General features: G+C 56.0%; 1 protein-coding gene across 3 annotated transcripts in view; it reads right to left on the bottom strand.

The window, feature by feature from the left end:
• SDK1 (sidekick cell adhesion molecule 1) overlaps window positions 1–23908 on the bottom strand; it is an 865901-nt gene that overhangs the window by 62332 nt on the left and 779661 nt on the right. For all 3 annotated transcript variants that reach the window (XM_070484134.1, XM_070484135.1, XM_070484136.1), the window contains 5 exons: window positions 18650–18753; window positions 15941–16011; window positions 9594–9729; window positions 8026–8085; window positions 5380–5481 (listed from right to left, as the gene is read on the bottom strand). In XM_070484134.1, the coding sequence (XP_070340235.1) occupies window positions 5380–5481; window positions 8026–8085; window positions 9594–9729; window positions 15941–16011; window positions 18650–18753 (473 nt within the window). The remainder of the gene's footprint in view (window positions 1–5379; window positions 5482–8025; window positions 8086–9593; window positions 9730–15940; window positions 16012–18649; window positions 18754–23908) is intronic.

Below are 23908 nucleotides of genomic sequence, written 5' to 3'. Positions count from 1 at the left end.
GCAGCTTTCCCCTCTACACTATGATGCCTCAGGACCAGAGCTCAGAGTGGTCAAGTGACTTGCCCACGGTCACACAGCTGGTAACCAGCAGAGCCAACACTCAGTCTTGCAGGTCTACACATGAAACCACGGTTCATTCTCAGTTTTCATAAAAGTCTGAGCATCTCATGCTGACTAGTTTGTGACATGAGGAAGCATGCAGCTGAGCGAACAGAAACTGGCCTGATGTAATTTTATTTTCGAAGGCTTGGTTAGCAGTCCCTCTCATTGTCAGAATGACGTCATTACAACGGGGGCGCTTCGGGCTGTGAGAGGCAGGGACGGGGATGGCAGCAATGCTGGAAGCACTGGCATCCACCTTCCGGAACATTCTCTGTCGTGTAAACACAGATGACAGAGAAACATGCTGAGGCTGAATAACAGCTGAGAACCCCAACTGCAGGACGGGCTCTGCCAGGCCCAGCTCGGGGAGACGTCCGTGTGTCTGCAGCCAGGGAGCCGGGCCGCATCCGATGGGTGAGGAGCAGGAGGCTGAATTCAGGGACCCCTCTGGGCCCCTTTTTCTTGGGACCGAAACTGACGGGAGCAAGGAGGGGTATGTGTGTGACACAGTTGTGGGCTCTGCCCCCAGCAACGGAGGAGCACGCCAGCAGGGGAGCCTTTGGAAGGACCCTCAATTCGAAAGGAAGGGCTGGCCCATCTGCAGGTGCGAATACCAGCTGGCTTGCCCGCTGTGTGGACTCGGGGAAGCGACGTCTTCTCTGAGTCTCATTTTTTTCTTTTTTTTTTTAAAAGATTTAATTTTTTTTCCTTTTTCTCCCCAAAGCCCTCCGGTACATAGTCGTATATTCCTCGTTGTGGGTCCTTCTAGTTGTGGCATGCGGGACGTTGCCTCAGCGTGGTTTGATGAGCAGTGCCATGTCCGCGCCCAGGATTCGAACCAACGAAACACTGGGCCGCCTGCAGTGGAACGCGCGAACTTAACCACTCGGCCACGGGGCCAGCCCTCAGTAACAGCTGGGATGATGATACAGCTGCTCCTTCTGGGACACCATCCCAGGCCCTGTCCACACAGCCTGAACCGGAACCCTCTCCTAGGCCCCAGGGTCAGATGGAGGACCCCGTGGGCACAGACTCTCTGAGGATGGAGAAAGCGAGCTGGGATGGGGTGGGCGCCCAGAGCGAGGAAGGGCTCGTGAGGGGCCTTGCTGCCATGTGTGTGTCTGTTAAATAAAATGAGGATGGCATTCCAATCAGGGAGGACCCGGTGGCTCCGCGTGCCTCGCGCACCTGTGGGTTCTGTGCTCGATGTCCTGCCGCCTTCCCTCAGGTATCAGTCACAGCAATGCCGGCCGCGCTGCAGGTGGCATGAAGGACGTTTCCTTCTGACTCCTGTAACGTCCCAGGGCTCCTGGCCTGGGACAGCCTTCCTCGCGGGCCCTCGGGATCTGTCTCACAGCTCCACTCATTTAGGACTCGGGGGCCACTCAATTCAACCCGCCCCTTAACCTCCTCCGCTGGGAAGTGGTGAGGTCGTTTCTGCTCCCCCAGCGTTGGCCACCCTAGGTCAGTGACGACACAGAGCTGTAGTGGATGGATGCTGGGAGCCCGGGGAAAGAGAGAGTTGGGGGGACACAGCCGTCTGTGCTCCTGGTGCTACGTCAAACCTGAGACTCTCCCATTAGCTCCAGAGCAGCTGCTGCGCTCGCTCGCCGGGAAGCCTGCTTCCCCTCTCCTCCTCCCCCTGCTTCCCCTCTCCTCCTCCCCCTGCTTCCCCTCTCCTCCTCCCCCCAAACGCCAGAGCTGGTCCCATTTTACCGCCTGCAGCTCTGGCCGTGACCCTTCACCGGTCCTGCCCCTTGGGTCCCAGAGCCCAGGTCGGCACCTACTTCCATCCAATGACAGGCAGCTCTCCACCGGGCACCCCCTCCTCCTCGCCCCCTCACCCTCCCCAAAGCCGCATGGCACACCCTCTCCCAGGGTCCTCCAGCCCTTCTGCCCTATGCTCTTTCGCCTGTGTTCTATGTCCTCGACTGGAGTCTCTTTGAAAGGCTGTAGCCCACATCATGGCGGGAGGAGTAGATGTCCACCCTCCTTCCATTGGGATCTCCCTCCTGCCCCCCCCATCGGTACTGCACTGGGGGAACAGAGCTGTAGGGTCACATATGGGGTTTTGCACGTGTGGCCCTTACGAGAATCCTCTTGCTGGGAGCCTGGCCCTTAGCATTTAGCAGACTTGCTCTGGTTTCTGTCACCACTGCCCGCCCACGGGGACTGACAGACGGGCCAGCATCCCAGCACCCCGCCCGCCTCCTCCAGAGACGAGACCGCTCCTGCGCCCTCACTGGGGCTGCCTCGCCCTTCCCTGCAGAGGCCACCGTGGGAGCATCAGGAAGAAAACGAAATGGAGAAACAAGTCCACGACAGGAGCGCATGTGTCTCCAGCAGGAAGGTTACTGGGGCCACTGCAGTCACAGGGGCCGGAGTCACTGTCACTCCTCACCTTCCTTCAGGATGAGGCATCTTCTGACCAGCCCTGTCCCCCTATTTCCTCCCACCTGCTCTCACCTCAGCCCGATCTGCAGGCCTGTGCTGGTGCCCAGGAGGCCCACTGCTGCTCCCCTGCACCAGGGCCTCACGGCAGAGTTCTAGATCGTCTGTTTGCAGGACAGCAAAGGCATTCGGGCCCCTTGGGTCCTAATCCCAGGACCAGGAGCATGCCGAGATGAGATGCCACAGCCAGTGAGGAGGACAGACACACACAGACAGGACAGGCCCATCTGATAACAAATGCAGAGGTCGTCACAAAGTGGCCAAGGATCTGGGCACTGAGGAAGAAACCCCAAACTCTGCCTGAGGGAGGGGGTCGGAGAGAGCTTCTGAAAGAAGGCACTGGAGGAGGTCCTGGAGTTCCAGCGGACTCACGGGGTGAAGGGATGACAGCGCTCTGGCCCTCTGCATGAAGCCGATTTCCGGAGACTGCCCAGCACTCCCCCGGTGCCAGCATGCACACCAGCTCCACCCCGTTCTTAGCGCCTCTTTCAAGCTCTGTCAGCAACGTGGCCTGCTATTGGGAGCCCACATGTGTGGGGTCAGACCAGCCCTGGGAGCCTGGGCGTGATGGGGAGGGCTTCCCTTTGCCTTCTGTGGCATCAGAAAGGATCCAGAGGCCGGGACAGGGAGACTTGGTGGCGGTGAAACACTGTGGGGAGTGGGTGTGTTGGGCAGGAGGACAGGCCTCTACAGGAAGAGCTGGAGCAGGGACCCCACTGTGGAGAGGGGAGGAGAGGGGGAGCCCTGGAGGGGAACAGGAGCAGCCAGCGTCCCCGTCGGGGGCCAGGCCCACCCGGCTGCAGTCTCTGTGACTCCCTCCTCCCCACTGGCCCGTGTGGGCTCAGCACCTCTGAGAAAGACCTGGAGCACACCCTCGCAGCAGGTCCCCTCCCCAAAGCCACAAACAACCCAAGGGGCCATCAATGGACAAATAGATACACCAAGTGTGGTGTCCGCATATGACAGAACGCTACTCGGCCGCGAGAAGGAATGAAGTGCTGACACCGGTGACAACATTGAGGAACCTCAAGGACATGACGCTGAGTGAGAGAAGCCAGCCACCAAAGAACAAAGACTGTATGATTCCATGAGCACGAAACATCGAGAGTAGGCAAATGCACAGTCAGAAAGTAAATGAGAGGTTGCCGGGGGCTGGGGGAGGAGAGCGAGGGGAGGCACTGCTTAATGGGTGTGGGAAGATGAGAAGGCCCTGGAGATGGACGGTGGTGATGGCTGCACGCCACTGTGAACGGGCTCAGTGCCGCGAATTGCACACTTCGACTTGGGGGTAAATTTCACGTTATATGTATTTTACCACAAATCAGACAAGCCCAGAACGAGAGTGGGAGCAGGGCATCATCATGTTGTCATTCAGCCCGCTGGACAGGGCACCCCAGTGCCTACCTGGTCTCCTACCCAGACTCCAGGCTCTTCTCTGGGTGTCTGCCCTGGTCCCTGGGACTAAGGCCCTGCCTGCCGTGCCCTGGGCTCCCCCGTACGCTGGGTCCTGTCTCCGAAGTGCAGGCTGACTGGAGGGGAATGCAGGTACCACAGATCCCCACTGGCTGCCATGGGCTCCCCTCAACCCACGGCATGACCGCCTCACCCTGGTGGCCAACTAGAGCCCAGGTGCCAGAAGCCACTCTTATAGACAGTGAGTGCCACATTCCCCCTCTGCTCCAAGGAACCCCTTGGGACAGATTTCTGTGTACAGAGAGGCCAATGTACCCTGTGCTCCTGGTGTCTCATTTCACTCGTCCTCACTTGACCACTCCAGAAAAATCCCGCTGAGCTGCACCCTCAGTGCTCCCGATTGGTTTGTAACAACCACCTCGCCACAGGGCAAAAGGTCACCTGACCTGTTCCCGTGCCTGGGCCCAGCGACCCGAAGGCCTGTTGGCTGAGGGGAGTGTGAGGTTCTGTGGGCAGGGGCCTCCGGGCAGAGGGCACGGGTGCTCTTGCTACTGAGGCCACGCTGGTCTGGAGAGGACAAAGTCACAGTCTGATCTCAACACAGGATATACCATCTCCACACGAGTCAGCCCACAGAAGGGATGGTCCTTGAAACAAACTCAGGGGCCACGTCCTATCTAAAAGGGGTAGAAACAATGACTCACATGCCTTCCGAGACCCGAGAGGGGGCTGTCACTGGGCAGTCAGGCTACTCAAGTGCCAGGGCCACTGCTGAGAGAGGCCCAGCCAGGGACGGCGGGTGACAAAGGCCAGACACTCCCCCTCCAGAAACTGAGGTACCCACACACCTAAGTTCCCATGGAGGCAACAGCATCACTCTCCTAGAGCAGGTCCTGATAAATGTGCTGGCTCCAGATGTTGTTGGGGTTTGTTTTGGCTTTTTTTGGTGAGGAAGATTGGCCCTGAGCTTACATCTGTGCCAATCTTCCTCTTTTTTTTTTTTCTCCCCAAAGCCCCAGCACCTAGTTGTATATCCCAGTTCTACGTCATTCTAGTTCTCCTATGTGGGACGCTGCCACAGCATGGCCTGGTGAGTGGTGTGTAGGTTCTCACCCAGGATCTGAACCAGGGAAGCTGAGGCCACTGAAGCTGAGCGTGCGAACTGAACCACTCGGCCACGGGGCCGGCCCCCTCCACATGTTAAAGAAACCCCTTGGGTCTCAGAAGCAAGACCCGCTCTCTCACTGCAGCCGTGGGGATATCCCAGCCCTCAGCCCCGCCTGCGGCCTGGAAACCTCCCGCTCCCCCAGCAACAAGATCTTCCACGCGGGTGGACGCTGCTTGGCCACTGAGAGTGCTGGGCCAGGCCATGCGCTGGGGCCTCAGGTGATGGGAGGGACGCCCAGAGCTTACCGGCCTCGCCGACGAAGACCTCCACGGGCGCGCTGGCCGGGCTCTCGCCGATGATGTTGTAGGCCGTCATGACCACTTCGTAGCGCCGGTACTTCCTCAGATCTGCAAGGCGACGGAGATGCATCAGCCCAGGGCCAGCTCCCTCCCTAAGAAAGTGCCCTGTGGGAACCCCGCGAGGGAGTCGTGTCCTCTGGGGAGAGGCCGGGGGGGGGGGGGGGGGGGGGGGAAGAAATGACTTTCTTCCACAGGGACGTCTGTGGAGATGTCCCAGCAGCGTCACCCTCCTCCCCATCCCGGGGAGCGATGACACAGCCACGTCTGGGGAAGCAAAAGCCTCGCCCGGTGCATTCAGCGCCGTGGGTGGCAGCAAGTCCCTCCTCTGAGGCATAGAATCTACATTACGAGACAGGATATGGACCTGCCTCATGGTCCAGAATCTCCCCTGAGAAGTAAAAACAGCTGGAGCATGATCCTGGCATTGAAAAAATATATATCTACACTGGCAAACCAAAGGCCTGCGAGTTTTCAATGAACGTGTCCTGGAAGAAATAGTGTGTGCAGCTGTGGCCACAGGATTACACAGGGCAGGGAGCCAGGCGGGAGCTCTGTGCTAACCGACATGGTGAGAGGGGCTGACCTTGAAACCAAAACATTCGGGAAGGTTCTCCCACGGGTTAATATTGCCTACTGCGTAGCTTGGCGTCCCTCAGCCCTATGTGCGAGTCTGATCACCGGTGTGAATGGGGTGAGCAGGGACTCATGCCAGGCCTGCATATCTCGCCTCCCAGCAGCGGAGCTTCAGTGAATCAGACCACTGGGGTCCTGCCTCCATCTCGGCACAGAAATGCCCACTAGGTTCTGGCCACGTGGCCAAGTCAGGATCCAGCCTGCCCCCTTCTCAGCCCCGATGGAGCTGTGCTGCCTTATAAACAAGCCACCGGAAGTGGCTTCTGAGACTCACACCGGCCTGGCTTGTTGGTGTCAACCCAGGGACTCATGAAGTGCCAAGTCCACAGAAGGACAAAGGGCTCCAAGGAGTCAACTGTGAAACAGGAGTGGCCGCAGACAAGCTGCGTGGGTCGGGGCTGTCCCTCTCGGTCTTCGCGACCCAGGATTGAAAAGCCTGGGGGAGATCCGGCCAGGGAACCCTCATAACCGGAACCCGGTCTGCACTATGCTCTTTCAGCTGCTCCTCCATGAGGCCGCGTTTGGGAGAGTGCCCGGCCCAGGAGGGCATTCAGCGAGCGTGTGATGGGGGAGACGAGGAAATGGGCGAGGGAGTGACGGGTGGGCGGGCAGTGGAGAGTGAGCAGACAATGGATGGACAACGCAGTGCTTAGGGCAGCACTGCAGTGCAGAAGAAAGCACAGAGCTTGCACACATCCTGCCCCAGCACCCAGGGCTGGGCCAGCTACCTGTTGGGTGGGGGCGGGGATGAAATGGAGTGGCATTAGCCAGCCAGCCCTGGAAGGGTGCCAGCACACAGTAGGGCCTTGGAAAGTGCTAGCTCCTCTTCCTCTTTCCTTCATCCACTTTCTTTCGTTCTCTTTTTCGTTTTGCTGAGGAAGATTGGCCCTGAGCTAACAACTGTTGCCAATCTTCCTCTTTTTTTTGCTTGAGGAAGATTCGACCTGAGCTAACGTCTGTGTCAATCTTCCTCTATTTTGTATGTGGGTCACTGCCACAGCACGGCTAGTGATGAGTGGTATAGGTCCATGCTTGGGAACTGAACCTAGGCCACCAAAGTGGAGAGCACTGAACTTAACCACTAGGCCACAGGGCCAGCCCCTCATCCACTTTCTAATCCAGAGGAATTCTCTGCAGTGAAATGAGTCATCCTGTGGGGGCCCCTTATCCCCGCACTTTGATCTTAAAATCCATTCCCAGCCAGGAACCGAGAGGAAGCGACACGGTTTAGTTAAAGATGAGGGGAGGCTGGAGGGACCAACCACACGGTGCAGGCAGTGGAGTATCACTCAGCCTTCAAAGGGAAGGAACCCTGACACTGCTACAGCATGGATGCACCTGGAAGTGAATAAGCCAGACGCGAAAGGACAAATACTGCATGTCCACTTAGACGAGGTCCCTGGAGAGTCAGATTCAGAGACAGAAAGTAGATGGTGGGCGCCAGGGGCTGGCAGTGGGGGTGGGAGTTAGCGTCTAATGGGGACAGAGTCTCAGTTTGGGAAGATGAACAAGGTCTGGAGATGGTGGTGGGGACGGCTGCACAACAATGTGAATGTGCTCAACGCCACGGAACTGTGCACTTGAAAATGGGTGAGTAAACGGTAAAGAAAACGGTAAATTTTACATTATGGGTATTTTATCACACACAACAAAAGAGTTAACAAAAACAGTCAGAGGGGGCCAGAGATGAGATCTTGCCCAATCTGACTTTCTGTCCCAAACTTGTAGACCAGCTGTCAATAAATCCCCCTTCTCAGCCTCTGTTTCTAGAAGTTTCCTTTCCTGTCTCACTGATGGTTTTAGCATATTGAGAAGTAGTGTTTGAGAGGCAGAATTCCAGAAATGAGAGCCATTAATCCAAGCTGGTTTTCACTTGGTCTGCTGAGAGGCCAATTGGCGCTGCCTCCAACCTGCTCCCCGGGTCACAGCGGCTTCCCGCTGAAGGCGGCGTGTACTTACGTGTTAATTCATACGTCGTTAACGTGGAGCTGCTGTTCACAGTCTTGAAGCTGCTTTGGGCTATTAGGGGTAAACAAAGCAGAAAGGCAGTTAGCATTCAGGGAACAGTTATTGCAAATGAGGTGCTGCAGAAACGAGGAAATGGGGCCTGGCGTGGAAGCCGCTCAGCTCCCACGTTGCCCCCACGACACTTCCCATCAGCTCCCTGGGGGCCACCATGCTTCTTCATAAAACAGCCAGGCATCCCGGCCCGTGACGGGGCAGGGGGCAGGGAGTGGCGTAAGCTCACCCCTCTGCTGAAATGGATCAAATTAGCATCTGGCATGACATAGTGCAAAGAAACAGCAGAGAAGACACAGAAGTCAGTTTCTCCTGGGGCAGCGACTTTTCCAGATACTCTGCGGCAGGTGTGGTTGTCAGCTTACCTGTGCTCAGGTAAGGGCTCTGGTCTGAAGGGGATGGGCAAACCAGAGATGAAGAGCTCCTGTGACCAGGGATATGGACCCAACGGCATCCCGGGGTCCTTGGATGTTGTTGTTTTGATTTTGTTAGAAAGCCAAGGAGATGCTAGTTATGGTCTAGCCATCAGTGAGGGACCCTGGGGGTGTGCTAAGAGTGTGGGAGACAGCTGAGCCATTTTCCTTCATCAGCATCACTCCTGGCATAGCCAGGGTCAAACTCAGCCCCATGACCCTCGAAGGGGAGGGGCCATTGTGTGAGCACAGGCTGCTGCACGTGTGACCTTCACGGAGATGACCCAGTGTAACAAAGGCCCTGTCGTGGGTGTGCAGGGTCCAGAAGCTGCCTCGACGGCGGCTGCTGGAACAACTGTCAGAGCCCATGCCAAGAACCCTGGGGGAGTGCGGGCTGAGCAGATAGACCAGGGACGAGAGAAGCCACAGGCTCCACACGGAGGGCTGTGTGCTGTGACATGGGCGGAGCTGGCCCTGACCTGTGCAGATCAGGCAACAGGCTGCAGCTGGTCTTGGGCCTCCACTTCCCCCCGGGACGTGCTCTGCTCAAGGCGGCCGCACCGTGTCCCTGGAGGGCCTGGCTACTCCTCCTCCCTGGACAAAATCGTGGCGCCCAAGGCATGCTGCTTTCCCAGCCTCACCCCCACGGCCTCACGAGGTGAAGCACACACGCACTCCTGGTTGGCTTCCCCACCTGCTGCATCCCAGAGCCCCTCACTTCTTCCTGCCTCCCGACCATTTAGTTTTGCTGGGCCTCTCCCTTCTCCGGTGAAATCCTTCTACTGGACTCCCTACGTCAATGGCTCCTCCTCCGTGAAGCCTCCCCTGACCCCCTCCTGGGCGGAAGCCCCAAAGCACGGAGCCCTCTCTTCACTCCCACCTCGCCGTGCACCCTGGGCTGCCGCAGAGACAGGGCCAGCCCTGTCCTGTGCGTGCTGGAGGCAGAGCCGCATCTCCTTCAGCCCTGCACGGAATTTCCCACCAGGCCTTGCATGGAGCAGATGTGCGACGGTCACCTGGGGAGGTCCCGGCCGACCTGGGACCCAGGTGGCATAGTTTGGTACCTGTGCCGGGATGGAGGGGACAGCGTCTCACCTGTGAGCTCGGCCCGTAAAGCCGAGGGCGTTTTGAGCGTCTTGGACTCAGTGGCTGAGGCCGCCTCGTACTCCAGCTCCCGGTAGTAGATCCTGTACCCCTGCAGAAGGCCGTTCAGGCTTTCGTCCCTTGGGGGCTGCAAAGACATCACCGCGGTCAGCCCGCCGGAGGGGCCTGGTGACCTCGCTTCAAGTTAATTAGCCAACTGTGCAGGAGGAAGTCACTAATTCAAACAGAGATTTCTCAGTTGTTTACAATAAAATAAAGGCAGGTGTCACGTTCGTGAAGAGGAGCCCAGGAGAACCACGGAGGCAGAACCAGGCTGTGGAGCAGTTCCTCAGAGCCCAGGTTTTCTGTGTCTCATCCCACGTCCAGCTGGAATAATCAAATGAGCCTTGGGGCCGAGGCAGGGGACTGTGGCCCGGGTCACAGACGGGCGAGGAAGCTGCCTGTTCCCGGTGAACTCAGAACTCTAAGGGAACGGTGGACGTAGCCCGGCTCCAAATTGGCCACGGGCTGGTCCCACCCTGTCCTCAGTCCCTGGCCATCCAGGCTTGTGGCAGTCTCACGGGGCCCTCAATGACCTCTCTGCATGCCAAGTAACCCCACTCTGCCCCAACTCAGACCTAAGGCTGAAATCCCCATGGATTGAGACACTAAAAAGATCTAAAGATTCTTATAAGATGAGGGAAATTTGGACATGGAGAGAACGTCATGTGAAGATGGAGGCAGAGACTGGAGTGCTGTGTCTGCGAGCCAACGAACACCAGAGGCAGCTGGTGAGCCCCTGAAGCTGGAGGAGGTAAAGAGGAATGCTTCCACCGAGTCTCCCGTCGTGCCCCACAGGGGCGGGCCTCCCACAGTGACCTGGAGTTGAGCTCCAGGAGATGGGCCACGGGAGCCCCGCGTAGGCTCAGCTGGCCCCCTGGCTGCTTCTCCCTGTCAATCAGGAGGCGAGACGGCAGAGACTTCCAAGACCCTGGGCCCTTTGCCTTTCCTTTCCTGGGCTGCCGATGGAGATTCGTGTCCCTGCCTCCCGGCTTTTACACAGCACTGCACCCAAGGAGAGCGCCCGGGGAGGGCACCCGGGGAGCCCCGCTCTGCTCAGATGAAACAAGGCCATCTTAGCTGACAGCCCCTGGGCCCTGTCCTTGTCCTTGTGCAGAGGCCAGGCAGGAGTAGCAGGGCAGTGATGACGAGAAATCTCATGCTGCCATTTTTGGGATCTGTGTTGACTTGAATCGGTGGAAAGGAAGAGGCGAGTGGGCAGATGGAAAGCGTGCAGCTGGGTCTTTCAGCACCAGCCCAGCAACCTCACCCTCGGTTGGTCGCTGTCAAAGCCTCCCTCAAAGGCCCAGATTATGCCCGTGGTGGCTGTGGCCACTCGGACCTCAGCAGGAAGCCCGCAGAGGCCCCAGGGCCTGACTCTGCAGACCCGCACACGGCCCAAAAGATTACAGTGAAAGCAATTCACTTTTGGGGGAGGAGGGAAGCTGGGGGTGGGGAGGACTAGATTCAACTCACCAAAAACATCAAATATGCAGGAAGTTGGAAGTTTAGGAAAATCAAGCGTCCTCATTGAGGACCAAATGTGGTCCTGCCACCGGCAGCAAACACCTCCCCTCCCCGAATCTGTGTCCACATGTCCTGGAGCCGGAAGATGGAGAGGAAGGGGGGAGACGGGGACACTTCCAATCCTGGGCTCACAAACATTTCTAGCCAAAGAGAGATGATGCTTCAGAAGTGTAAGATGAGACTGCGCCCCGTGCCCCACGGGCACAACTGCCGCCGGCGACCAGGCAGGGTCCCCAGATGGTAACACTCAGTGATGCTGCACCAGCAGGCCCCTCGCACCCCCCAATCAGGAGCCATCCAGGCCTGGGGAGGGGACAGGTTGTCACACAGCCCAGACGGCGGCCTCTCTAAAGGCTGCAGGCCTCACGAAGGGCCGATTCCACGGAGATTTCTGGGGCTGCCTGCTCAGGATGCTGAATTGGGGTTAACCACACTTCCATCCCTAGAGTTTGGAATAAGCCTACCTGTCATTCATGCAAGAGGCCTCTATGACTCTGGATGTCCTGGGAGGTAACTGTAGGGCAGGTCCGCGTGACACACAGAGAGTTCTAGAAGCGATGGACTGAGTTCAGGCTCTAGATACAAGTCCCGGCTTTGTGGGCTTGGGCTGGCCACTCAGCCTCCCAGGATCAACTCCATCTCCATAACAGTCTGGCTAGATGGTCCCTACAGTATCAGATGACTCTAAACGGAAGGTTCCCCTTGCAGACCTGTTCTCCCAGCCCCGGCCCTGCCCACGCCGTGCTGAAAGTTTCTGATTCAGCTCTGATTGGAGGGCAAGGCCTGCCTGCGTCTTGTTCATTTCCATCTTCCCCTCAGCACCTGTGACAGGTCTTGTACACAGCAGGTGCTCAATCAATGCTTGTAGGAGTGAGCTGGATTTGCTGACGTCCAAGACAACCCCGTCGATGGTTAATTCCACCCTGGACTGGCCATCTGTATGGGCAGATGCTTGAAAGGACCTGGGAGCCCTTCCTAAAAATGTCTTCCCTCTGCCTCATTTCTGCATCAGAAATTCTACCAGCAGACTCTTTGGGGATCCTGAGGGTTTTTTTCAGTTTTCAAAAGCCCCCTGTGAAAATGCAGACGACCTGATAGGAGTAAGCCTGGGCTTGACCACCCAAGATAGCAGGCAGGAAAGGACAGGGAGCTGGGGATGACCCAGAGGACGAGGCAGGGCGTCTGGAAGCAGGGGGGCTGAGGGCAGGGAAGGGCGAGGGGCTAGGAGGAGGCAGGACTTCCACGATGAGCTCCGCTCCTGGCTGCCGGCAAGGGGACAGGCTGGGGTCAGCGCAGCAGTCTCTCCCAGACAGGCCCTCTCCCCACTGTACAGGTGGGGACCCGGGGCTTTGCAAGGTTCAACACCATGCCCAAGGTCTCGTGGGGAGCAGAGGTAGGGCTGGAACTCAAGTCTAAATCTAATCCAACTGCCATTGTCCCTGTGTGTCTGAGCTTTTCGTTTATATTTCCAAGACTTCATTTCCCAGAGTGTAGAACAAGGATTTCCTCTGATGCCTGTGGGACTAAGTCAGGGGAGCACAGGAGGCCCCAGAGACCCTGGCTCAACGTGCCTTCCCTTGAAGCCCAGCATTGAATCCCAGTGGCTGTCACACCTCTGAGCCTCTGCTGGGGCTGTGTGTGATGGCCGGAGCCTTTTACCCGGGGGAGGTCCATTCATCCTGCAGAACGCGTTCAGTTGGCACCTCTGCCTCCCTCTGGCCAGGGCTGTTGCTCCCCCTCCACTGTCTTCCCACTCACGCTTTGTAGAGCTCAGTGCACTAAACAGAAGCCCCGAATCTGCCTCATTCACCTCTGGGTACTCAGCCCCTACCCTGGAGCTGGTCCTCTGCAGATGATGGAGCAAGTGGCAGGACCCAGGCGGATGCAACACTCCTCTTAGGAAGGTACCTACAAGAACACTGAGTCTGTCCTCTGCTGAGTCCATGGAGCGTGATGTGATCTATTGCCTGGGAGGGTTTCTTGGCCAGAAAACAGCCTCAAAATCCACTTAGAGAAATCTGCAGCTGCCCGAGGGGAACTGCATTTGAGTGACAGGCTGCGTGATCCAGTGGAAATTTCAGAACAGCCAGCTTCAATGTTGTGACCAATTCAGGAACGTTAATGTCTATTCTGAGCTGCACTCAGCATGAACACAATACCGCCACTGTCTAGAATACACACTCAAATCTTTAGATTTCAAGCAGCACTGGACCCCGTGAAAGGCAAAGATTGATTACCCTGCTAAGAAGCAGCAAACCCGACTAGGGGGTGGCTATGGGGGGAGCCATTTAAATGGGTCAGCAGCCTTGAAATTACAGGCGGTGTTTGCATTTTTAAATAAATTACACATAAAAAAAGGTTTACGGGTGAAACACTTCATTTGGAATGCAAATCTATATTTAAACATAGTCTCTTTGTTCTGTTCACTCTGATTTAGTAAATTACTCAAAATTTTAATTATACTTCAATTGCCTGGCAGTTGACAGGCATTTATTTCTACAATACATTGTATTGACCGGCTCCTGCTCTGGGCGTCTTGCAATTGGTTTGTTCTGTTGGGCTGGGAAGGAGGACAGCTGATGGACACATATGCCAAGTTCCTTTGGTGCAGCAATGGGCCACTTCACAGAGCTGTCCAACCACAGCTGAGGGGCTCGGAGCCCCGGGTGGTCGGGAGGCAGAGTGGCCGAGGTGGACAGCTGGCATCACATCCACATAGCCGGTGCCACGTCGACAGCCACTCGTGTGGAGGCGATGATGTGTCGCAGCCCTGAGTGCTGCCTTTACGCAAAAGGAGCTTACCTACCTACTGGAAGCCGAAGGCCATGTCTACAGAGAAAATGCTAATTTTCTGTTAGAATTTAGCGCAGTACAAAGGACCAGTCTTCTTTCGGTTGATTATGTTAGTGGAGGGTGGGAAATAGAAGCACTTGGGACCTTAAATTTCCATTTTGAATGTTTCCCACCTTCCACCAAAGACCCTAATGGAAGTCAGGGGTTTGGAGACTTAACCGGCCTTGGATCAGAGACCTTGTGGCCACTGAGGGGTCACCTCTGACCAGATATTTTTACAGAGGAGGAAGCTGGAGCCGGAGAGACCTCTCAGGGTCACTGCCATCCAATGGCAAGCTGGTGCCTGCAGATCTAGAGCCAGGCCCTTTGCACTTCACTGGGGCTCTGAGACAAGCGTGGGGGACGTGGATTCCCAGGAGCTGGGGCTGGGGCCCAGCTGAGGCTCTGTTGGTTCCCATCCAGTCCCCAACACTCTGGGGAAGCCAGAAATTGCAGAGCGCCACACGGTGGTGAATTTCTGGTTTCCCTGGAGACATTTGGAATGTCCTCCGATCACCTTCAAAGGTTCCCATCACCTCCAAGAAGCTGTCACTTAGCAACAGAAGGGGGTGAGGAAGTGGCCCACAATGACTCCAGCCATACTTGAAGGAGGTTATGCACTCTTAAGAGAAACCCCGTTTATTGACTCTCCAGCCATTGTTGAAGCATCAGTGTCAAGCTGTGTTAGGTTGAACCTCATGAAATTGCCACTTTTGTACCTGGTCCGTGCACCTGGTAAGGTACAGCCCTCTCAGCTCTCCAAGGCCACGTCCAGACCATTGTTCTGCTCTCCTGGGTCCCTCTGTCTCCTGACTTCCCAAACCGTCTGCTCCCTCCTCTGAGTCTAGATGACACGCTGGCATCAACATGGACGATTACCATCCACCTCGAGGAAGACTCTCAGCCCACACAGACCAGGCTCTCGACCCAGGCTCACAGCGGCCGTTCCCAGGCAGACCTCCGTGGCTCTGCACACAGACCCCGGCGCCGCCCTCTGCCTCCCTACCCTGCGGCCCCCGGCTCTGGGCACTGCCCTCCCTCCTCCCCAGGACAGCAGCTCCGTGCTGGCCGCAGGAACTTCCCTTGTTGGACAAAAGTTTGGACTATGCTCTCATCAGTGCCCTTAGCCCCTGCCCCTCAACCTGTTGACCCTGCTGGGCCCAGCTCCAGCCCTGCTCCTGAGGCTGCCCCCGCCCCGGCTGAGCCCGTCTCCCACAGAGCCTGCTGGCACCCTCAGCCGGGCTTGCCCTCGGGCTGGGCGGCCTTCCTTGGCAGTTCCGCTGCTCTGTTATTTTTGTTCTCAATGCACCTCATTGTGAGCAGGAAACACCCAAATTGGAAATCAGGCAACGACAGGGCTGTGCGTCCTGGCAACGTCCTATCAGAGTGTCGGTTAATGGCCACCAAGGGTTATTTGATCATCTGGGAGAATATGCCTTGGTTTGACTCGCTGTTCACTGAAGATTAAAGACGGGGACTCAGTGGGACACACGCAATCCTATCAGTATTTTGTCCAGTTACAAATGATTTCTGTAGCAATGGTGACTCCAACGGTTTTGGTTTCACTGCCCTCTAGGACGTGACCCTGTCTCGTGTGGACCACAGAAGCCCTGCTCTGCCATCCGTCACCGAATGCCGGGGAACATTCTGGTCCTCCGATGTTCTTTGCCCAGCCTTGCCCTCCTGCTGGCCCCTCCCTAGTGAACTGAGTTCAAGTTCATCCTGCATCTGCCTGACAGTTAGGCCCTCACCGTTTTGGAAACGGCACTTTGACCCCGTCCCCTCCAGGTTTGGAGCCCGGCCAGGGCGTTGCCTTTGTCTTGCCCTCAGAGGCCTGCCACCCGGCCGGCCTGCAGTCCGCTCCAGCTGCGGCAGATGCTGAAGGAGCAGGGGATGAGCCCACGGATTGACAGACACCTGGGGGTTCCTCAGACCCTTACCTGCCACTGGATCAGGACAGAGGAAGTGGTGTGTGGCGTCACTGAGATGAAGCTTGGAGGCTCTCCCGGAACTGAAACCCAAGAAGAAAGCACGGATTAGACAGTTCTGTCAGCACGCGGCCACGGTTCCAGGCCGGCTCTCTCCTGGTGCCGGTGAGCAGGCAGGGCCAGGGCCAGCCCCGAGAGGGAGGAAGCCGACCAGCCAACGTTCCGGCTCCCTCTCTTCCCTGTGGATGCCCATCTCCCATCTGCGAAGCCTGTGCCCAGGACAGAAGGACCCCATCCTAAAAGGGTGATCACTGGATCATGTCCCTGATTTTACCCTCCACAGACAGACCCATGCCGAGATACCCAAATGAGTATGGACCTCTCCCCTGGGAGCCACTTAGTGGCAACAGAGGCACCCAGGCGGCCCGGCCTGTGGAGCCCTCCTGCATTCTGGCTTCCTCAGGGTGCGTCCCCCTCCCTTGAGGAGGGGCATCCCTTATCTGAGGTACTTAGGTCAGAGCGGCTTCTGGACAGGACAAACGATCAAGCCAGGCCATAGTGCTCTGGGTTTTAAATGCTAATGGGACTGCCATGACTGGAGGCTGACCCCTGCTGTGTGCTGAGTATGGGCGCTGGCCCCGCTCTGCTGTCTGGAGGGACAGGTTGGTTTGACCTCTGACCTCTGCCCATTGCTGTGCCCTGCACTCTGGAAGCTACAGTCCTTCTAGCACCTGCCAGGTCCAGCCACCCTTTCTGAGCCCCTCCAGCCTCCTGCCCCATTGGATCTGTGCGGCCCTCTTTGCAGACTGAAGGGACCTTTTTACGGCTCCCCCAGTGTAGAACCCCGAGCTCATGACGTATTAAATGTTCAAAACCAATCACTGAAGGGAGTGATCTGGGATATTCTCCCCAGCCCGCCCCCACCTGTGTACCTGGCATGCCCCCTACACTCACTGTCCGCAACTCGGTGCCTGGGTCCCCTGCTCTGTGACCTCCCGGTCCTCTGGACCCAGCACCTGGGGCAGGCCTGTACCAGCCACACCTCGGTCCTCTCGTCCCGCCTCATGGATGGCGGTTTGGCGCACGCTCTCTGGCCCACGCTATTCTATCTTAAGTCAGTGGTGGAGCCTTAGCCAGCTTTCCTGATCACACTTGATTGCGATGATGGGGGTCTCAATCAATCTCCTGATCACCACAATAAGAACATGTTTATTAGCAAACCACCCACACTCTCAAAGGACCCCCACCAACACAGGCTTCCCCTGGCCCGGAGTCAGTCCCTGCCTGCCAGTCTGAGCTGATGATGGACTTGGAGACAACACAACGCAAACACGACGCGAATCCGCTGCAAAGAGAAACTGTGCGTCTCGGAAAAGGAAGATAACAGGATAGGAGCATCAAAAGAAGTGATCTGAATATCAAAGAATTAAGAAAGACCTTTGGGAAGCCTGAAGAGGCTCTTGAATGTTTCTTCCAAAAAGGCCCACTCTGACTGAGCTGTGTAAGGCGAAGGGAGGCCACGCACCCTGCTCTGACACAGTTTTCTCAGAGACACGCCAGCAAAATCAGCTTGCTGTATCTGTTTTTTTTCTTCTAAGAATTAGTGCTTAGTTGCAAATATTACCTCAGGTGTGTTAGATGTAGGATTAAAATAGGAGCCACAAAAGACAACCTAGTTTCTTAAGGCGTGGGGCCCGCCTTCCCTCCGACCCGTCCAGGCTGGGGCTCCGAGGGCACCACCGGGCATCCTCCCGAGGTGGGAGGGGCCCCTGACCAGGACACACAGCCCTGGAGGGTTCTGCTCTGCTGGGAGCGCTGGGTGTGCAGCAAAACAACTTCTGCGCTTTGCTGAGAAGCTAGACGGGTCCCCCCGAACCCCTTTGCTGGTCACCCGAGCCTCCTGTTGGAAAAGCTAAACCGCCAGGTGATAAACGAGCAGAACTGAAGATGAGAGGTCCCGGGGCGAGGCGGCTGCAGATGGGTTTGTTTAAAAATGGTTCCTCTGGTGCATTAAAACAGAAAAAGACGGTGCTTTGGGGTAGATGTGGGGAATTATTATAAAGCCCTGCTGGGCAAGCTGAATGCTCAGGTTTGCAGTCCGTGGTCTGAGCTATGGCATCTGCTACGCAATGGCAATCCTTTTCCATCCTAAAAGGCGGCCTGTCACCTTTGATGACACCGTCTACCGGCTCACTCCAGGCCTGGCAGACGGTCACACAAAATCTCCACAGATCTGCAGGCCTGAGTCCTCCGCAGGACAGAGGGGGCGAAAGGCCACTCGAGCTTTTAGGGAACCTCACTTCCATCACTTAACTGTGCTTCTGTCAAATGCCACAAGAGGGTTGGCTTGTGAATGAGAAAAATGGGGGGAACCTCTTAAAACCCAGCTACCCTGTGACATTTATTTTTAATGACCCTATAAATTATTCAATTTCTGGGATGCTAATGGATTGTAGGGCTTTGGAAGCCAATCAAAGAACCTTCCTTCCATTTGGAAGCCCTTGAAGTCTTGATTTACGGCCACAGGCTGTGCAGGAGGGCTCCGGGCTGTCTGTTCCTAATCGAAGCCCACTGCTCACCCTTGCTTCCCTCGCTCCCCACGCTAACCCTTCCTGGCTCAGGACGAAAGTAGGACCTCTCTCTGGGAGCCCATGTTTCGGGTCCAACAGCAGCAGCTGGAAGTGGCCATGTCTGTTGGCCAGCCTAGGCCCCATTGCTCACCATCCTGCAGGGTGGTCACTGCCTCCGTCTCCACGCTGAAGTCACTGTCCCCGATGTCATTGGTGGCTTTCAGGCGCAGCTTGTAGGAGGTGAAGGGCCTCAGCCTGAAACATGGAGGAGACCAGTGACTGCGGGGAGACCTCCGCCCGGCCCTGCCCCGCGAGCTCTGGGGAATGTCCGCCCTGCGCTGTGAGCTCCGGCCTCAAGGAGGAGGGTGTTCCGGGGCTGGGGTTGACTCACTCCTGGCAGCAGTGAGCGGGGCTTCAGTGGCCCCAGAACTGTCTGAGGAGCAGCCCTTAAACACCCAGCACTGTCTTCCCGGGCCGGCCTGTAGGAGAGGACTTTGGCAGGGAAGAGGAGAGGAGGGGAGGGGAGGGGAGGGTAGGGGAGGGCAGAACTTCCTGGCCAGGGCACCAGGGGACGGAGACTCTGCTTAGGGCTACTGAGGGAGGAACACTGCCTCCTGTAATTAGAGACACTCCTGTGCAGCAAATCACCGCTCTCTGAGGAACTTGGATTTCTCAGGAGGAGGTAATTACATCAGCCCTCGCTGGGATCCAGAATATGCAATGAATGCCTGCCCAGCTCACTTCCTCGCTCACCCCCAAGTGCTCTTTTGTGGGTGTCTGCACTGGCCAGCCCCAGCCTGGCCCCAAGGTCTGCCCCTGCCCCACCTACAGGCAGAGCCCCCCAGCCATCCCCACATCTACTGAGCCAGACACAGTGCCCAGCCCTTGACAGGCATTACCCCACTGAGCCCACACAATAGCTCTGTGGAGTAGACTCACCATGATTCCCACTTCCTGGATGCAAAAACAGAGGCCCTGTCAGATTAAGCCCCCTGCCCACTGCCAGGGGACTGGTACATGGCTTGGCCGGGATGGGAATAGGGGTCTTGTCTTGAAGCAACATTTGTTTGCCGCTTTACCTAAGACCAAGACAATGCCAGCTGTCTGTATGAAAAATTCTGCGCCCCCCAGCCCGCTGGTGGAAATTTTAGAGGCACTAATGCTCCCGAGGCACTGCCTGATGCCACCACTTCAGGCTTCCTTCCATCCATCTCTCCATCTGTCCTTCCTTCCTCCCTCCCTCCCTCGCTTCTTCCTGCCTCCCATCCATCTGTAGAGCCATTCTGTATTAGTTGGGTCTCATGAGCCAAGCGCTGTACACACCTAAGACCAAGACCACACAAACTCTTCTGTGCAGACGACGCTCAAATCTTCCTTAAGTCGCCTGAATTGCACCTCCAGACACACACTCTTGCTCAGTACCTGGCTGGCCAGCTCCTCTGGGCTGCCCTTCACGTCCCTTCAAAATGAGCAGGTAAGGAAGCAGTGTCCTCTCTCCTCCCCTCCCAGCGCGGCCCCACCATCCCCTCTCCTTCCAAGACCAGAAGAACTGGAGTGATTCTAGATTCTCCCTCCCCTTCCTTCGGGTCCAAACTATCTCTGAGTTTCATCGACTGCCAGTCTGAGAAAGCCCTCATCGGTCCCCGCAGAACCAATTCTCTCTCCTCGCTCCCAACCCAGCCTGTAAGCCAGCGGTTTCCAAACTGAGCTCTGAGGAACCCCTGAGACTCCGAGGAGCCCTCTGGGAGTCCAGGGCCCCCACGCTTCTGTGAACCAGAGGCAGCAGCACTTCCGCCTGGTTTATAAGTTGGTTCTGGGTCATACTTTGTTTAGAGAATGGATTCTGCTTTTGATAACCATTCCTGGAGACCATGATCAGAAAAAGTGTCCCCCTCTCTGTTTTCATCCTGACCCCCTGCTTAAGGCCGATGACAGTGGTTCCCATCAGCAGACACCTCAAGGGACGCTCGTCCTTCAAAGCCTGTGGAAGCTGCTCTTCCTCTGCTGCTCACAAGCCCCTGGCCTCTCTGCGCCCCGACTCCACAGCTGGAGAAAGTGGGGACGGAGCGACTTTGCCGGGGTCGGCTTCGCCGGACGTGCTTCTGGCGCTCCACCCTGAAGACTGATCTTTGCTGCAGGTTTCGGGGAGGTGGCCTTTATTAAGTCAAAACAAACAAATAACTTCCCCTCCGTCCCTAGCTTCCTGGGAGTGGTTTTATCTAATTTTGGTGATAACAGCGTTTTTCCTCCTTTGACCTCCTGCCTCACCCTCCTGAGCCCCCACACTAGCCTGGCCAGCTCCTCTCCTCCTCGAATCAGAAGGCAGCACAGTGTGGTTGTTAGGAACGTGGACTCTGACTCCCAGGTCACCTTGGGCAGGTGACTGTGCCTCAGTTTCCTTCTCTGGGGTGACAGGAGCATCCGCAGCGTGAGGCTGTTGTTTGCACTAAACTCAGCAGAAGCTTAGGAGAGACCCCGGCCCACGGCGAGTGCCCACCAGCCGTCAGCTGCTGTTACCACTATTATTTCCCGGCAGTGTCAGCTTAAACGCCCAAAGCAAGGCCTGTCCTGCCCACTGTCCTCCGCACCCTTCGCGTTGCCTCATCTCCTTCATCAGTTTGTAATTAACGGTTTGTTTCCTTGACGACCGTCTGTCTTCTTCACAAGACTCAGGACTCCTGAGGACAGGGACCAGGTCGCCTCATTCGCTGCCTATCCCGGGGACCAAGAACAGTGCCTGGATCCCGGAGGCGGGCAGTGCACGTCTGCTGAAGGAATGAATGAAGGGGGAGGACCTTACCTAACTCCCACGCTTCTTGGGAGGTGGAATAAGAGACACACGTGAAAATCAGCCAAGCCTCTGGCACGTGGTAAGTGCCCCGGCAATGACCCTGGTCATTGTATTTAGCATTTATGTTTATTTAGTATAGTGTTAGTTAGAATATATTTAGTACATATGATTCATTACATTAGATTTAGTACCTCAAAGTTCTCTAATGAGTTCTGGATTTGAGGCCAAACATCAAGCTCGTCGAGGACCACTCTTTCTTCCCCATCCTCTGGGGTCTCGAGGAACCCAGGGCACATGGGTCTGTGGTCTGAGGTAGTGGGGTCGGGCACAGAGGGGAACGAAGGCAGAGGTCCGGCAGCATTAGCCCCTGTTGGCCAGGCTCCCTCCTTCACAGGACCCATACACTGTCGCTGGGAGGGAGTCGCAGCTCTGCCCACTCTGGGCAGGAAGCCCCGCCAGGTGAAAACAGGCACCTAGTGACTCAGAGGCAGTGAAGGGAGTGGCCAGCTCATCGCCAGTGAGAGGTGATGGTGTCCCCTCTCCTGGTCTCCTGCTCAGTGGCCTCCTCTGCATACTCCTCATCTCTGGGGCCTGCCCCCTGGGACTACTGGTCTACCACACTGGTCCTCGCCTCCACCCCGCCCCCTGGCTCCTGCCCTGCTCCCTCCCACACAGAGCTGGACTCCAGCGACTACCCCGTAAACAAATAAAGGACAAACCATCCTGGAATACTTTCCCTGGACCCCTCTAACTTCCCCAAATTCTGCTCTCTCTTCACTTTTCCAGGCCTCCCCAAGCCTCCTTAGTTTCTCTGAGCCTCACTTCACTCATCCCTAAGAACAGAGACAAGGACACCCGCACTTCCCAGGGCCGTTGTGACCCTCATGGAGACTGATGGCTCTCAGCACACAGTAGGCATTTAATAAGTGTGACCTTCTCTTTCTTGTCTCCCCGACCGTCCAGCCACGTGGATCTCGTCTCCCAGGAGCTCCATCCCTGACGCGTACAGCGTCCCTCCACCCTTCTCAGGTTCTTTGCATCCCTCGCCTGCCAACTTTCTGCCATCCGAACTCAGAAACTGGCTATATTTAGGTAAATTTTCGAGATAACACCCATTATTAAAACTCACCTATTATTAAAACTCACCCATTATTAAAACCCCCATTATTAAAACCATCTAAAACTCAGGGAAGGAACAGATGTGCTTAGCATACCCTCTCTACCCAAACTTGCCTGCGATCAGAATTCTTATAGGAACAAGGTATGTTTAGAAAGCAAGGCTGCGCTTGTCCTGCCTCTGACTGTCCCCCTGCTCTCACGTCCCCACACTCACCTCCACAGCCAGAGGGCGTGGGGGGGTATGTGGTCACAGCTCACAGTTCAGTGCGTCCCACAGAGCGAAGAGCAGAGTCTTGTAAACAGAAAGAGCTCTGTGCACTCTTCTTTCATTTTGTTATAACAGTAAAATACATGAGTCCTGAACATTTTAGTAGCTATCCACTGCTGCCTCTATGTATTCATTTATTTATCTTTAAGGTACTGGTAATGTTCATTAAGAACTCACTACTCGCATCACGAAGAACAAAGAATATTGAACCCATGCACAATGTCCTTGGCCAAATTTACTTGATTTTTAATAGAGCATTATTTTTAAAGATTATGCAGAAGCAAAAAAAAAAACGAAAGACTCCAATGGAGAGAGGGCCCCATCTTGACTGTAATTGAACCCCTATTGTTTTACATGGCAACTCTCTTTGGGCCCTTGCGGTTTTGGTTCCGGTCCACAGCCCCTGCCACAGAGGGCGGTTCAGAGGAGGAGAAGACCCACTATTTCTGCATATTCAACGGCAAGTGACCTCACACCCACACTGCTCAGCCCTAGAGTGACACCCGGCATGCCCCGTGGCCCTGGGCAGGCAGCCGTCCTCTTCAGCTCTACTGCACTTCTGTGGGATGCAGCCGTCAGCCAGACACCGAGGGGCCTAACCAGGACCCTCAAACCCAAACCCAACGCCTGGTGCCCTAGACCCACCGTCTCTAGAGGGTCGTACAACCACTAGATTTAGATGGTTCAACATTTTTTTCTAGTAGTATATCTTCCTTTTCTTTTTTTAAAGGTACGCTTTTTGGTGAGGAAGATTGGCCCTGAGCTAAGATCTGTTGCCAACCTTCCTCTTTCTTGTTTTCTCTCCCTAAAGCCTCCATACACAGTTGTATATCCTCGTTGTATATTCTAGTTCTTCTGTGTGGGATGCTGCCTCAGCATGGCTTGATGATGGGTGCGTAGGTCCGTGTCCAGGATCCGAACCAGCGAACCCTGGGCGTCCAAAGTAGAGCGTGTGAACTTAACCACTCGGCCATGGGGCCAGCCTGTTAACTTTTTGTTTTAAACTTTTGTTTAAACTTTTATGATTTTTTGCCCACTGGCAGATTTCATGCAACTGGCCAAAGTGAAATGTAAAAAGAATGTCAAAAAAAAAAAAAAAAGGAAAATGGAACCGTCAGGATTATGGAACGGGAGCAGATTATACCATGGCAGTGTACAAAATATTACCTTCCTGGGATTCTGCCCATGACATGTTCTCTCTCGATGGGTGGAGGAAGCATTTGTCCTAGTTC

This window comes from Equus asinus, chromosome 14 (genome assembly GCF_041296235.1).
Source record: "Equus asinus isolate D_3611 breed Donkey chromosome 14, EquAss-T2T_v2, whole genome shotgun sequence".
NCBI lineage: Eukaryota > Metazoa > Chordata > Mammalia > Perissodactyla > Equidae > Equus > Equus asinus.
Note: the sequence above shows the minus strand (reverse complement) of the source record. Positions and strands in the feature narration are given on the sequence as shown.